The sequence below is a fragment of the Delphinus delphis genome, chromosome 3 (genome assembly GCF_949987515.2).
Source record: "Delphinus delphis chromosome 3, mDelDel1.2, whole genome shotgun sequence".
Lineage (NCBI taxonomy): Eukaryota > Metazoa > Chordata > Mammalia > Artiodactyla > Delphinidae > Delphinus > Delphinus delphis.
The window spans coordinates 61,197,878-61,211,118 of record NC_082685.1 but is presented as its reverse complement, the minus strand read 5'-3'; the positions used below and the strand labels follow the sequence as shown (position 1 = coordinate 61,211,118).

Below are 13,241 nucleotides of genomic sequence, written 5' to 3'. Positions count from 1 at the left end.
CAGAGCCTGCTCTCTAGAGCCCGCAAGCCACAACTACTGAGCCCAGGTGCCACATCTACTGAAGCCTGTGTGCCTGGAGCCCGTGCTCCGCAACAAGAGAAGCCACTGCAATGAGAAGCCCTCAAACTGCAACGAAGAGTAGCCCCCATTTGCCACACCTAGAGAAAGCCCATGTGCAGCAACGAAGACCCAACGCAGCCACACCCACACAAAAATTAACTGAAAATGGATCAAAATCCAAAATATATAAACTAGAAGAAACTCTTAGAAGAAAACATAGGGGTAAATCTTTATGACCTTGGATGTGGCAATGGATTCTTAGATATGACATTAAAAGCACAGGAAACAAGAGAAAAAATAGATAAATTGGACTTCATCAAAATTAAAAACATTTGTGAATCTAAGGATACAATCAAGAGAGTAAACATATGACCCACAGAATAGGAGAAAATATTTGCAAATTATATATCTGGTAAGGGATTAATATCTAGAACATATAAAGAATTTCCACAACTCAACAACAACAACAACAAAAACCCAATTCAAAAACAGGCAAAGGACTTGAATAGACATTTCTCCAAAGCAGACATACAAATGACCAGTAAGCGCATAAAAAGACGTTCAGCATCACTAGTCATCAGAATGCAAAATGCAAATCAAAACCACAATGAGATACAACTTCACACCCATTAGGACAGCTAGTATAAAAACAAACAAAACCCCTCTCCCCATAAAATGGAAAATAGGGCTTCCCAGGTGGCGCAGTGGTTGAGAGTCCGCCTGCTGATGCAGGGGACGTGGGTTCGTGCCCCGGTCCGGGAAGATCCCACATACCACGGGATGGCTGGGCCCGTGAGCCATGGCTGCTGAGCCTGCGTGTCCGGAGCCTGTGCTCCGCGACGGGAGAGGGCACAACAGTGAGAGGCCCGCATACCGCAAAAGAAAAAAAAAAAAAAGGAAAATAACAGGTGTTGATGAGGATGTGGAGAAATTAGAACCCTTGTGCATTGCTGATTGGAATGTGAAGTCATGCAGCCACTATAGAAAATATTTTGGTATTTCCTCAAAAAGTTAATCATAGAATTACCATATGATCCAGCAATTCCACTTCCAGGTGTATACCCCCAAAAATCGAAAACAGGGACTCATACAGATAGTCACACAGCAATGTTCATAGCAGCATTATTCTCAATAGCCAAAAGGTGGGAGCAACCCATGTATCCATCAACCAGTGAATGGATAAAGAAGATTTGGTATATTCATAAAATGGAATATTATTCAGTCCTAAAAAGTAACGGAATTGTGATACATGCTACAATGGGGGTGAACCTTGAAAGCATCATGCTGAGTGATATATAAACCAGACACACAAAAGGCAAAAATTATATGGTTGCACTTATATGAAGTACCTAGAATAGGCAAATTCATACAGAAAGTAGAATAGAGTTTACTATGAGATGGCTAGAGAGGAGGATGGGAATTATTGTTTATTAGATACAGAGTTTTTGTTTAGGATAGTGAAATAGTTCTTGGAGTGGATAGTGGGGATAATTGTGTAATAATGTGAATACTTAATACTACTGAATTAATTGTATACCTAAAAATGCTTTAAAATGATCAATTTCATGGCGTGTATATTTTACCACAATCAAAACCTAAAGATAATAAATACTCAAAATGAACCCCCTCCCTACTGAATTCTACACTTTAAAATGATGAATTTTATGGTACATGAATTATACCTCAATTTTAAAAATTATTGAGCTGACCTGTTGGAAAAGAGCAACAGAATAAAATCCAAAGGGAGAAAAAGGAAGGAAAAGTAAAGGAAAAAAAAAAAAAGGAAAGTAGAAACAACCTAAGAGTCCGTCATCGGATGAATGGATAAAGAAGATGTGGCACATATATACAATGGAATATTACTCAGCCATAAAAAGAAACGAAATTGAGCTATTTGTAATGAGGTGGATAGACCTAGAGTCTGTCATACAGAGTGAAGTAAGTCAGAAAGAGAGAGACAAATACTGTATGCTAACACATATATATGGAATTTAAGAAAAAAAAAATGTCATGGAAAACCTAGGGGTGAAACAGGAATAAAGACACAGACTTACTAGAGAATGGACTTGAGGCTATGGGGAGGGGTAAGGGTAAACTGTGACAAAGCGAGAGAGAGGCATGGACATATATACACTACCAAACGTAAGGTAGATAGTTAGTGGGAAGCAGCCGCATAGCACAGGGAGATCAGCTCAGTGCTTTGTGACCGCCTGGAGGGGTGGGATAGGGAGGGTGGGAGGGAGGGAGACGCAAGCGGGAAGAGATATGGGAACATATGTATATATATAACTGATTCATTTTGTTGTGAAGCTGAAACTAACATACCATTGTAAAGCAATTATACCCCAATAAAGATGTTAAAATGAAAAAAAAAAAAAGGAAATAGGTAAGAGCAAAAATTAATGAAATGGAAAACAAAGATTCAACACAAAGGGATCAACAAAGCCAAAAGTTAGATCTTAGAAAATAATTATAAAATAACTTTCTTGATGAGGCAATCATGATAAGTTGTCAGTGAAGCCCTGAATCATGTTAGGGATTAAAAAGAGAAATTGCATTTACCACTATTTACAATAGATGTCAGAAATCTAATAATTTTATGGCAATAAATTTGAAAACCTAGCTGAAATAAGATAATTTTCTAGAAAAAAATTACAAAACTCTCAATAAAAAAGGAAATACTTGAAAAAATATGTGTTCATATATGTCCTTTAGTTTTTATAAAACATTGGATTAGTAGTGAAAATTTTCCATCTCCTAAAACAAAAAAAAAGTAACTTGAACCAGATGGTTTTACATTCATGGAAGATATAATTCCAAACATATAAAACGCTATTAGTGATTAGATAAATGAGCATATCTGCCCCGCCCACAGACAGTTCATTTCGTTAAGCCAGTACCGTTGGCCCTGTGTATCGTGGTTTCCAAATCCATGGATTCAACCAACCAGGGATCAAAAGTATTCTAAGAAAAAAAATTACAGAAAATTTCAAAAAGCAAAATTTGAATTTGCTGCTTGCCTGGCAACTATTTACATAGAATTTACATTGTATTTACCACTATTTAGATAGCATTTATGTTGTATTAGTATTAGATTATTATATATAATCTAGATCGCTTCTCGGCCTTTTGGCTAAGGTCAAGTATAGTACTATAAGTAATCTAGAGATGATTTAAAGTATGTGGGGAGGATGTACATAGGTTATATACAAATACTATGCCTTTTTATATAAGGGACTTGAGCATCCTTGGATTTTGGTATCCATGGGGGGTGAGGTCCTGGAACCAATCCCCTGGGAATACCAAGGGACAACTGTATATCCGTCATGCCAAAACAAAACTAGACAATGACCATATGAAAAAGGAAAATTACACCCAGTATCATGAGCTTGGACATAAAAATCCCAAACAGAATATTAGGAAACTGAATTTTAAAAAATATATGAAGAAGGTAATATAGCATTGCCAAGTTGGGGTTTTCCAGGAATGTGAATATTAGAAAAATCTAGAAATTTTATTAACCAGCTTAAAATATTAAATGAGTAAAAAACCCCAATAAAATCACTTTAAGAGATGTAGAAAAAAGTTTATCATGAATATCTTTCATGATAAAAATTTAGCAAACTAGGAGTAGAAAGGATTTGTTTTAAGTGATTAAGAGTACCGATGAAAAACCTACATCAGAATTCACACTCAGTGGTGAAACTGTAACAGTGTTCCCTTTAAAGGTGTAGGCCAGTTATTATTGACAAGATTTGTATTAGCGTCTTAGCCAATGTATAATACAAGGAAAAGGAATAAAAAACATTAAGGATTAGAAAGAAAGTTTTAAAAGGCCGTCATTATTCACAGGTGTTATGATTCCTGTATAGAAATCCCAAAAGAATCTGGAAGAATTATTAATTAATGATGTTAATACAATTAATAAAGTTAATAAATAATAAAGTCCAGCAAACGTGATTAATAAATAAAATATATTTAATATGTCAGCAAAAATGATAGCACTTCTAATAAAATACAAAAAGTACTTAGAGGCAAAGCTAATAAAATCTTGGGTGATTTTTAAGGAGGAAAAAATCTATAAAGGTCATTAAAGAAGACAAAGAAATGGAAGGGTATATCAGATCATGCATAGAAAGACTTAGTTTCTTCAAGATGCAATCTTCCCTAATTAAGCTATTATATCAATGAAATTCCAATAAGAAGTCTGGCAGGATTTTTTTATGGGTTGCCAAAAGCTGATGCTAAAATTTAGATAAAAGAATGAAATATAAAAACCAAGATGGTTTTGAAAGTGAAAAGGGGAGAAGTCTTGACTTACCAGGTAATAAGACTTCCTATAATGCTGCAGTAATTAAAGCAGGGTGATGATGCGTGGATAGACAGATAGACCAATGGAACAGGATAGAGGGCTCAGAAACAGACCTGGCTTGTATGAAAACCTGGCCCCTGTCAGATGGCACTGCAAATGAGTGGTGGAAGATAAATTCTTCATTAAACAGTATGTGGAAAGAAAAAACACAATTGGATCTCTACCTTCCAGCATACACAGCTAAAGACCTAACTTGAAAAGTGAAACTTTCAATTTTTAGAAGAAAATATAGATTTATATGATCTCAGAAGGGAAAGGTATCTTAAGGTATGAAATAAATAAGCCATGGAGAAAAAGTTTGCTTAATTTGATTCCATTAAAACTTTAAATTTCTATTCATCAAAAGATCATTAAAGAGGTGAAAAGATAAGTCACTGTAGGAGATGCTATTTGAAACACATATAACAGGTAAAGGCTTAGGATTCAAAGTATGTGATATATTGTCTTCCAAATCAATAAGAAAAAGACAAAACAATCTAGCAGAAAATTTGGCAACAGATTAGGAACAGGCAATTTACAATTTAAACATATAAAAAGATGCCCAACTTCATTAATAATTAGAGAAATGACAAACTGAAAAATAAGATACCATTTCATATTCATCAGATTGACAAAAATTAAGAAGTCCAACAGTAGGAAGTATTGGTAAGGATGTTAAAAAAAAAAAAAAAGCATTGTTCAGAAGTAAGTCAGAAAGAGAAAAACAAATATCGTATAATATCGCTTACATGTGGAATCTAGAAAAATGGTACAAATGAACTTATTTGCAAAGCAGAAATAGAGACACAGATGTAGAGAACAAACTTATGGATACCAAGGCGGGGAGGGTGGTGGTGGAATGAATTGGGAGATTGGGATAGACATATATATATACTACTATGTATAAAATAGGTAACTAATGAGAATCTACTGTATAGCACAGGGAACTCTACTCAATGCTCTGGTGACCTAAATGGGAAGGAAATCTAAAAAAGAGGGGCTACATGTATACATATAACATTCACTGTGCTGTACAGCAGAAACTAACATAACATTGTGAAACAACTATACTCCAATAGAAATTAAAAAGAAAGGAGCATCATTGATATTAAAGTAAATTAGTACAATAGCTTCAGAAAACAATTTGGCAAAATCCAGTGAAGCTGAAGATGCTCATATTCTACAATCAGGTAATTCCACTCCTAGGTATGTAACAGAGAAAAACTACACCTGTGTACAGTAAAACATGGGGCTACGAGCTGGTTGGGAGTGTTGTAAGCGCAGAGAGTTATTTCGATGGAGGTGTTATTTGCAGGTTTCAGAGAGAAATGAAGGGAGTTCAACTACAGCTGGCAATCTGCAGGGTTAGTGGGGCAGCTGTGTCTGCTGCCGCAAGGGGAAGGTAACGTGGGCATCATAGCCACGTAGGCACCCAGCGATTAGACCCAGTACTCCTGTGATGATTTTGGAGTGGTTTCTTCTCTCAACAAGGACAACGGTTGAGGTGATCAGGTAGAGGATGACCACTGTGTGGGTTTGGAAGAAATCACTCCAAGGCCAGTTGATAGCCTATATCTCGGTGTGCAGGTAACACACATAGATGATAAAGAATATAGCAGCAAAGATCATCTCAATCAGCAGTCAAGGCAGGTCAGAATCACCAGGCACAATAGCATCTTAGCAAACAGGAGAATTCCCTTTCGGGTGCTCCAGAAGTTGGTGCTGGCGGCCCAGCAGCTGGGAGCCCAAGGGGTGCTCAGAATCTGCTGTGGCAGGGGCTGGGGTCCCTAGGGGCACGGAGGAACTGCTCATGGGTTTGAGGATGCTGCACACCCAGCCATCTTGCCCACGATCTGGCTGGGGAGAGGGCCCAGGGGCAAAGGACCTTAAGTCCACTTTTTAAATGGCCCCGCAACCTGACTCAAACTTTTTGTACTCTTTGCAGTAGTAAAAAATTACAAAGAAGCTAAATATCACTCAATGGGTAACTGGATAAAGAAATTATAGTATTTTCATAAGTGGAATTGCTAAATAGTGGTGAAACACTAAACTAGGTTTACGTATATCAACATGGATGAATCTTATAATTTTAAATGAAAAAAAATCGCCCAAAGAATACTGTAATGTATATGCAATTTATGTAGTGTATAAAAAATGCAAAACCATACTATGTACTTTTAGGGATACATATGTGGTAAAAGTATAAAACACACGAGCAAGACATACTCCAGATTTAAAACAGGATTACTTTTGTGGGAAGGGAAGGGGATCTGATGGATGTGAGGCTCTGCCTGTAATGGTAATATTTTATTTCTTAAGCTGGGTGGTGGTATATGGTTGTTCATTATATTATTCTTTATACCTTTTTGTGTATATTAAATGTTTCATTGTAGTTAACAAACATAAAAGTGTATGTAAATGGTTGCCATGTGGTGACCACAGATATGAGTATACAGGACAAATAACACCACCAGCTGCCCTCATGTTTTCCAAAGGGATAGTTGTGGCTTGAGTTACAATTTCCAGTGACAGCATCTGACATATTTAAAAGGTGGTGTATCTCAAAACCTTTTCTATTTCCCTCTAGAAATGGAAATAGAAACTCTCTCTAGCCCCCCTTCACCCCACCCCAAACTCATCTCAGTTAAAGGTATCGGCGTTTACCCAGTTGCTCTGTGTGAAGCACTAGAGTCCTCCTTGCCTTCTCTCTACCCTGTGCACCCCTGAGTCCATCAGCAAGTCCTGTCATCACTGCCCACAAAATACTTCCGGAATCTGTCCTCTTCTCTTCAGCTCCACACTGTCCCCCACTCCAATACAATCTAACCTCGTCTCTTGCCTGGATGATGGTTCTTCTACTATCTAGCGCCTCCTCCCTAACTTGCCTCCCAGTTGCTACTCCTGCCAGTTCCGCCACGGTCTCTTTTCCACGGAGATCTCTTTAAAATGTAAATCAGTTCACATCACTCCCTTGCTCAAACTCCTCCAAGGCCGAGGTTAAAGTTAGCCCTCACCAGGCCTACAAGGCCCTCCCTACATGGCCCGCCCCTCCAACTGCATCTCCTGCTCTGCTCACCCCTTTCTGGCTTTGCTGTTCCTTGCTCCCCTTAAGGCCCTTGTACTCGCCATTGGGGAGTAGTCTCCCAGTTTTTATTATGGCTCCATCCCTGGCTTTAGCAAGGCCTCCACTCAGCACCTTTTCTAAAGTAGCTGCCATGCCTGCCCCTCCCCACCCTGGCCAGCCCCTCTCTCCCCTTTGGCTGTTTCACTTTCCTTCCTGTCTGATGTTACGTATGTATTTGTCTAAACATTCATTTCCGTCTCCCCTACTAGACCGTCAGCTTCCTGGGCATGCTGTGGTGATCTATCCTGCAGACCCTCATTCTCGTAGCCACTGGCGTCGGGCAGATGCGACATCCCAAGAGCTTCTTGGAAGCCAAGAAGCTGGTGTAGCCGTCCCAGGCTTCCCAGGCCATCCTTCCTCCCTGGCTGGGGAAGCAAGGGCCTCCTGGACTCATTTCTCTCTGGCAGGAGGCCTGGTCCCCAGCCGTGGGTGTCTACAGGGGAGAGGGGCCACAGCACAAGCTGAGGGCAGCAGCTTGGCTGGCTAATACTGAACAGGTGGCAGGGTAAATGCCTGCCCCCTCCCCTGGGCCCTTTGCAGTAATCTGGTGAAGCCACTGGGAGCCCTACTGACACCTCAGAATCACAGTGTTACTGATCAGGGATGTGAGCCTGTTGTCTGGGGGGACTGAGGGGAGGGGAGTGGGTGGGCAAGCCAGTCTCCCTTCTGTCTTCCTTTCCTAACTTGGGATTTTGACCAGGTTGGGGTGGGATTCCCTGCCACCCAGGAAACCTCACTATTCCCTCCTTGGGCCTAGACCCAGCCTGCTGATCCAGGCTGTGTGTGTCAGTTGAGGGTGGGGTAGAGGGAGTTGCAGTGTGTGCCCTGAGGTTGACCCCAGGTTCTTCACATGGTTGTTCATTTGGGGACGAGAGAAACTGGGGTTAGGCCAAACAGAGGCCTTGGTGCTGGTTGGGGATGGGGCCTGCAGAGTCTTAGTTACTGATTTCATTTTCAATAAGTTTAGGTTTGTTACCTTGGTTTCCCAATAAAAAAAATTAACTTCTAAAAAAAAAAAAGAGACTGTCTCATTGTTTCATTTCCCTGTGCCTGAAACAGTGCTTGCTTGGCATGTGGTAGATGCTTAATCAAAGCTTCCTCAATGAATGAATTCATTGATGATAAGGAAAAACTCAGATGACTCAAAAGGTACCTTTTGGTAAAATCAAAGCCACTGGAGTTGTAGATGCATGAGAAGAATTTGAATGAGATTGTTTCATAAAGTATAAAAGTGGGAAAAAAAAGCAGAATGTTCTTCAGAAGCAGATTAATTAACTGATTTTAAGTATGTGTGATAATAGAGTAAATAAAGTAGATGTGTGAGTAGTTCATCTCCTTTCCCAAAAGTCTGGGTATTCAGGTTGGCCAGAAGGCTCTTGGGATCTTCTCTTTGGAAATCCGGGTTGCCTGACACGCACCTCCCACCAGGCCTCAATAGTCATTCTGTCCATCGGTCAGTCAGTCATTCCCAAGCTATCTGGGTCAAACCCAGCCCTAAGCTCGGGGCCACAGGGTAGGCAAGACACAGAAAGAGAAGGGAATCAGGCACATTGTGTCCACTGTATGCCAGGGACTCTGCCTGGCTTTCTCTGTCTTGTGGCTGACTTAGGAGCACCCGCTCCCACCCTCGCCCCGCCAACACACACACCTGATGGGGTGGCCCAGGCAGGGGTGAGGTCTGCAGCTTGGTCTGACCCTCCTACCCTTACCACCCCTGTAGGTCTCAGAGCTCATCTTTGTGTCCATCTATAGCTCCGAGTTCTGCATGAAGCTCTACGTGGACCCCATCAACTACTGGAAGGATGGCTACAACCTGCTAGATGTGATCATTATCATCATCATCTTCATCCCCTACAGTCTCCGCAAGATCAAGGGCAAGCACTACCCCTACCTCAACATCGCCGATGGCGTACAGTCCCTGCGCATTCTCAAGCTTATCCCCTATAGCCGCGGCATCCGGGTGAGTGGCGGGATGCCATGGTTCTGGGAGTGCAGGTGATAGGGCCCGTCTGCCCATCAGCTCCTGATGAAATGATAATTCTGCTACTCTCATGGAGTGACTGAGTCCTCTTGTGTGACATGTTGATGTTTACCTGTGTTCTCTCATTTAATCTTAAAACGATTCTAGGAAAGGTATTAGCTCCATTTTACAGATGAAGAAATTGAGACCCAAGGTCACTCAGCAGTTAGATGCTGGAGCTGAGCTTCAAAAGGTGTGTCTGACTCAAGACCATCTGATCTTTTCCTCTCTCCCATGTTGCAAAGTGACTGATTTTCTTATGGTCCAGACCCTTTGGACTACATGCCCAGGAGTCTCCAGCTTTTTGGTGGCTTCAGCCACTCACTGCTTTCCCCGAACGATTGAAAAATCTGCTGCTTCTCTTGATGGGAATGGTCTCATGACTTGTTCAGGCAGCTCTGGAAGTGCTGCTCCTGCTGAGAGGGCAGAGGGTGGCCAGTCTTTACTTGGCTCGGAGGTTTCAGAACAAACCTCAGAGGTGCCCCAAACGTGCCCTCAGGTGTCCATCCTGGACATGGTGTGTTTGCCCTGGCTCTGGTCAGTACCCGTGCTTCTCCAGGAAGGGGCTGGTTTGGACCTATTTGACAAGTTAGGGTGTGTCAGCCTGTTCTGCTGAGAGGTTGCCCCTAGGCCAGCCTGGTGTCTGTCTGTCTAGGGCTTAGGTCCGACACTCAGGGAGCCCAAGGGAGCCCCAGGCCTGAGTGGAGAATAGGTGCATGTTAAAGAGCTCCCCCTCCTGCAGACCCCATGCATTCAGGTCTTGCTCTCACGTGGTCACATACCCATGTGTGTCCCCTCCCAGGATGGGAGCATGGTCCCATCCTCCTGCTTCTCTTCACGGCAAGGCTCCTGGAAGGGGTGTCTGTTCTCCCAGTCCCTCTTCCTTACCTGTCATTTGTGTCCGGGCTTCCTCCCTCCTCTCCCCTGTAACTAGCCCCTCTGAGGTTGCCAGCAGCTTCCTGTCACCGCTTTCTCCTGGTTTCCCTCCAGCCTCTTAGGCATAACTTCTCAGGTGCGTGTTTTCTTTGCCTTGCCCAGGACTGTGTCCTGAGCTCTCTTCTCTTCTCACTCTGTATTCTCTTTGGGTGACCTTTTGCACTTGTCAGGGGTCTTCACCTGCCCACGCCACTTTCTTTGAACTTCAGACCTAACTGCTTCCTGGATAGCTCACATACTCCTCAAACTCAACGTGTCTAAACCGGAAGTCTTCACTCTCCTCCCACCCCCACCCTCCAATCCCAAGACCTGGCTCCTCCCCCTGTATTTTGTCTGTTGGGGATGGGTGCCTCCTGTCAAGTCAACTGCCAAGTCATAAGTTTGAGTGTCGGCTTTGAGCTCTCTCACTCAGAGTCCTATAGCCTGGCCTCCTAGATAGTTCTCGGCTTGTTCACACCTTTTCACTCCAACAGCCATCATTTTTTCTCCATCACCATTCACCTTTCCATGGGTTCCTGCAGTGGCTTCCCACACTACTGAGAGCCCTGGAGCAGAAATGCCTCAGCAGCTGGAGGAATCTCTAAAGTGCACCTCAAGTCATGGCACTACTCCTTTTACACTTGGGAGTGACTCCCCTTGTTCGTGGGCTAGAGGCAGACCCTATAATGTGTCCTAGAAGTGGGGAAGGGAGTGTCTGAGGTGCTGGCCTATGGAGTCTGTGTCAGGGAGGGATGAGAGTAAGGTAGGTGGACAGGAAAGAAGACTGGAGCTCTTTGGGAGGTGAGTGCCAGGTGGCGGGCACCTCGGAGTGAGGGAGTAATCAGACAGTGGGGGCTGTGCCCATTTTTTGGGGTATGGGGCACCAAGGGAGCAGGGGCCTAAAGTGATTCAAGGGTCGCTGGAGATGAGGAAGTCAAGGGACGAAGAGGCCTGGGGCTTGGTGGATGTCCACAGAGATTCTGAAGGCCCCCAGGATGAGAGCAGGGTGGGGTGGAGCCATTCCAAGATGCAACAGGGTGTGGGAAGGTGGAAGGTTGGCCCTGCCCAGAGGCAGGGGCTTTGCCCATGGAGGCTGGGGCTCCAAGGATAAAGTAGGGGATGGCCTCCTGAATCAGGTGGGTGGGGGATGAGCAGCCTCCCTCTAGAGGGCTGCCGGGGAGCGATGTCCTCAGGCAAGAGAGGGTTTACAGGGAAGGCCAGGAGAGAGATCACTGTGGAATGAAGGTGCCAGAGACCTGCGGGAGTCATGAGAGGAAGGTGGTGATGGTGGTGGGCTGAGGGAAAGGAAGTCCAGGGCTGTGCAGGGAGGAGGAAGCAGAAAGGACTGGTGGCAGGAGGGGCTTCCATCTTGGGGAGTGGAGGGAGGGGCAGTGACCCAGATTGTCCCTTGTGAGGCTGAGGGCACGAGCCACCTGCTGACTGCATTGTGTTGTGGCAGCCTGGTCAGCGGGGAAGGCCTGGAGGTGCCAGGGTCTTGGTGCCCGGCAGGGATAGCCCAGGGATCCAGTGAAGGGCACACAGCCCTCCCCACTGGCCAAGGCCTATCCCAGAGCTCAGCCTGGCTTGCTTGGTGACCGAAGGCCTCTGCGTGGCCTTTGGTCCATGTGGTCACGCAGACACCCAAGGGCACGCAAACACAGCATGTTCATATGCATACAGTCCATGTTTGACCCCAAGGTCTTTCTGTCATTAAGCAGAGCCTTGTATGCAAAAGTTGTTCCCTGGGGAACCATCAGACCCCCTGGTTGTAGCTCTTCTATGGGTTTGGGGATGTCCCTGGACCCCCAGAGTGACTCTGGATTACATGCCCTCTGTACACCAGCCTGGCCAGCTGGCCAGGGGAGCTGGAGGTGCCAACGGTGGAGCCTTGCACCTCTGTGCTGATTTATATTCACTGAGGTCTAGATGAGGCTCTAACAGAGCTGCAGCTCAGTGCCCAGAGCTGGCACTCCGGCACATTCTTGACTCCTGTTCCCTGATGAATTAAGATGACATTCTGCTTTCCACCTCATGGCAATAAACCTGCACCATGAAGAAATAGTTTCTTGCTGTTTTGCACACAGAGAAGCTCTGTTAGCTGGGCAACCAAGGGCCACACTGTCCTTGTTCACCTGCATTTCAGCCTGAAGAACCACCTGCAGACACTGGGCTGCAAGTGAGAGCATCAGCCTCGCCTCCCTCCCTGCCTGCTCCTCTTTGGGGTGCATCACTTGCCACCCATCAGAGCGGCAGGGCCCGAGTACCTGCCCTGACAAGAGGTCCTCTCCATGCCCAGAATGCCCCAAGGCCAGGAGGGCAGCCCTAGCGTGATTCAGAGCCCAGGACAGCTGAACTGGGGGCTAGGAGTTGCTTCCCCAAAGAATTTGGGAATTCAGAATCAGGCACCTACTGGGGGCCAGGCTGTAGGTCTAGAAAGTGCAGGACTTCCTCAGGGAAGGAGGTACCAGCCTATGGGGATCTGGGTAAACATCCATGGGACTAGATTCCTTTTTTTTTTTTAATACATCTTTATTAGAGTATAACTGCTTTACAATGTTGTGTTAGTTTCTGCTGTACAACAAAGCGAATCAGCTATATGAATACATATATCCCCATATCCCCTCCCTCTTGTGCCTCCCTCCCACCCTCCCTACCCCAACCCTTTAGGTGGTCACAAAGCACCGAGCTGATCTCCCTGTTCTATGCAGCTGCTTCCCACTAGCTATCTGTTATACATTTGGTAGTGTATATATGTCCATGCTACTCTCTCA

At 44.3% G+C, this 13,241-nt stretch overlaps 1 protein-coding gene across 1 annotated transcript in view; it reads left to right on the top strand.

Moving 5' to 3' along the window:
* Positions 1-13,241, top strand: part of CATSPER3 (cation channel sperm associated 3) — a 36,839-nt gene that overhangs the window by 12,508 nt on the left and 11,090 nt on the right. Inside the window, exon 3 of the mRNA XM_060006936.1 lies at positions 9,256-9,495. Within this exon, the coding sequence (XP_059862919.1) occupies positions 9,256-9,495 (240 nt within the window). The remainder of the gene's footprint in view (positions 1-9,255; positions 9,496-13,241) is intronic.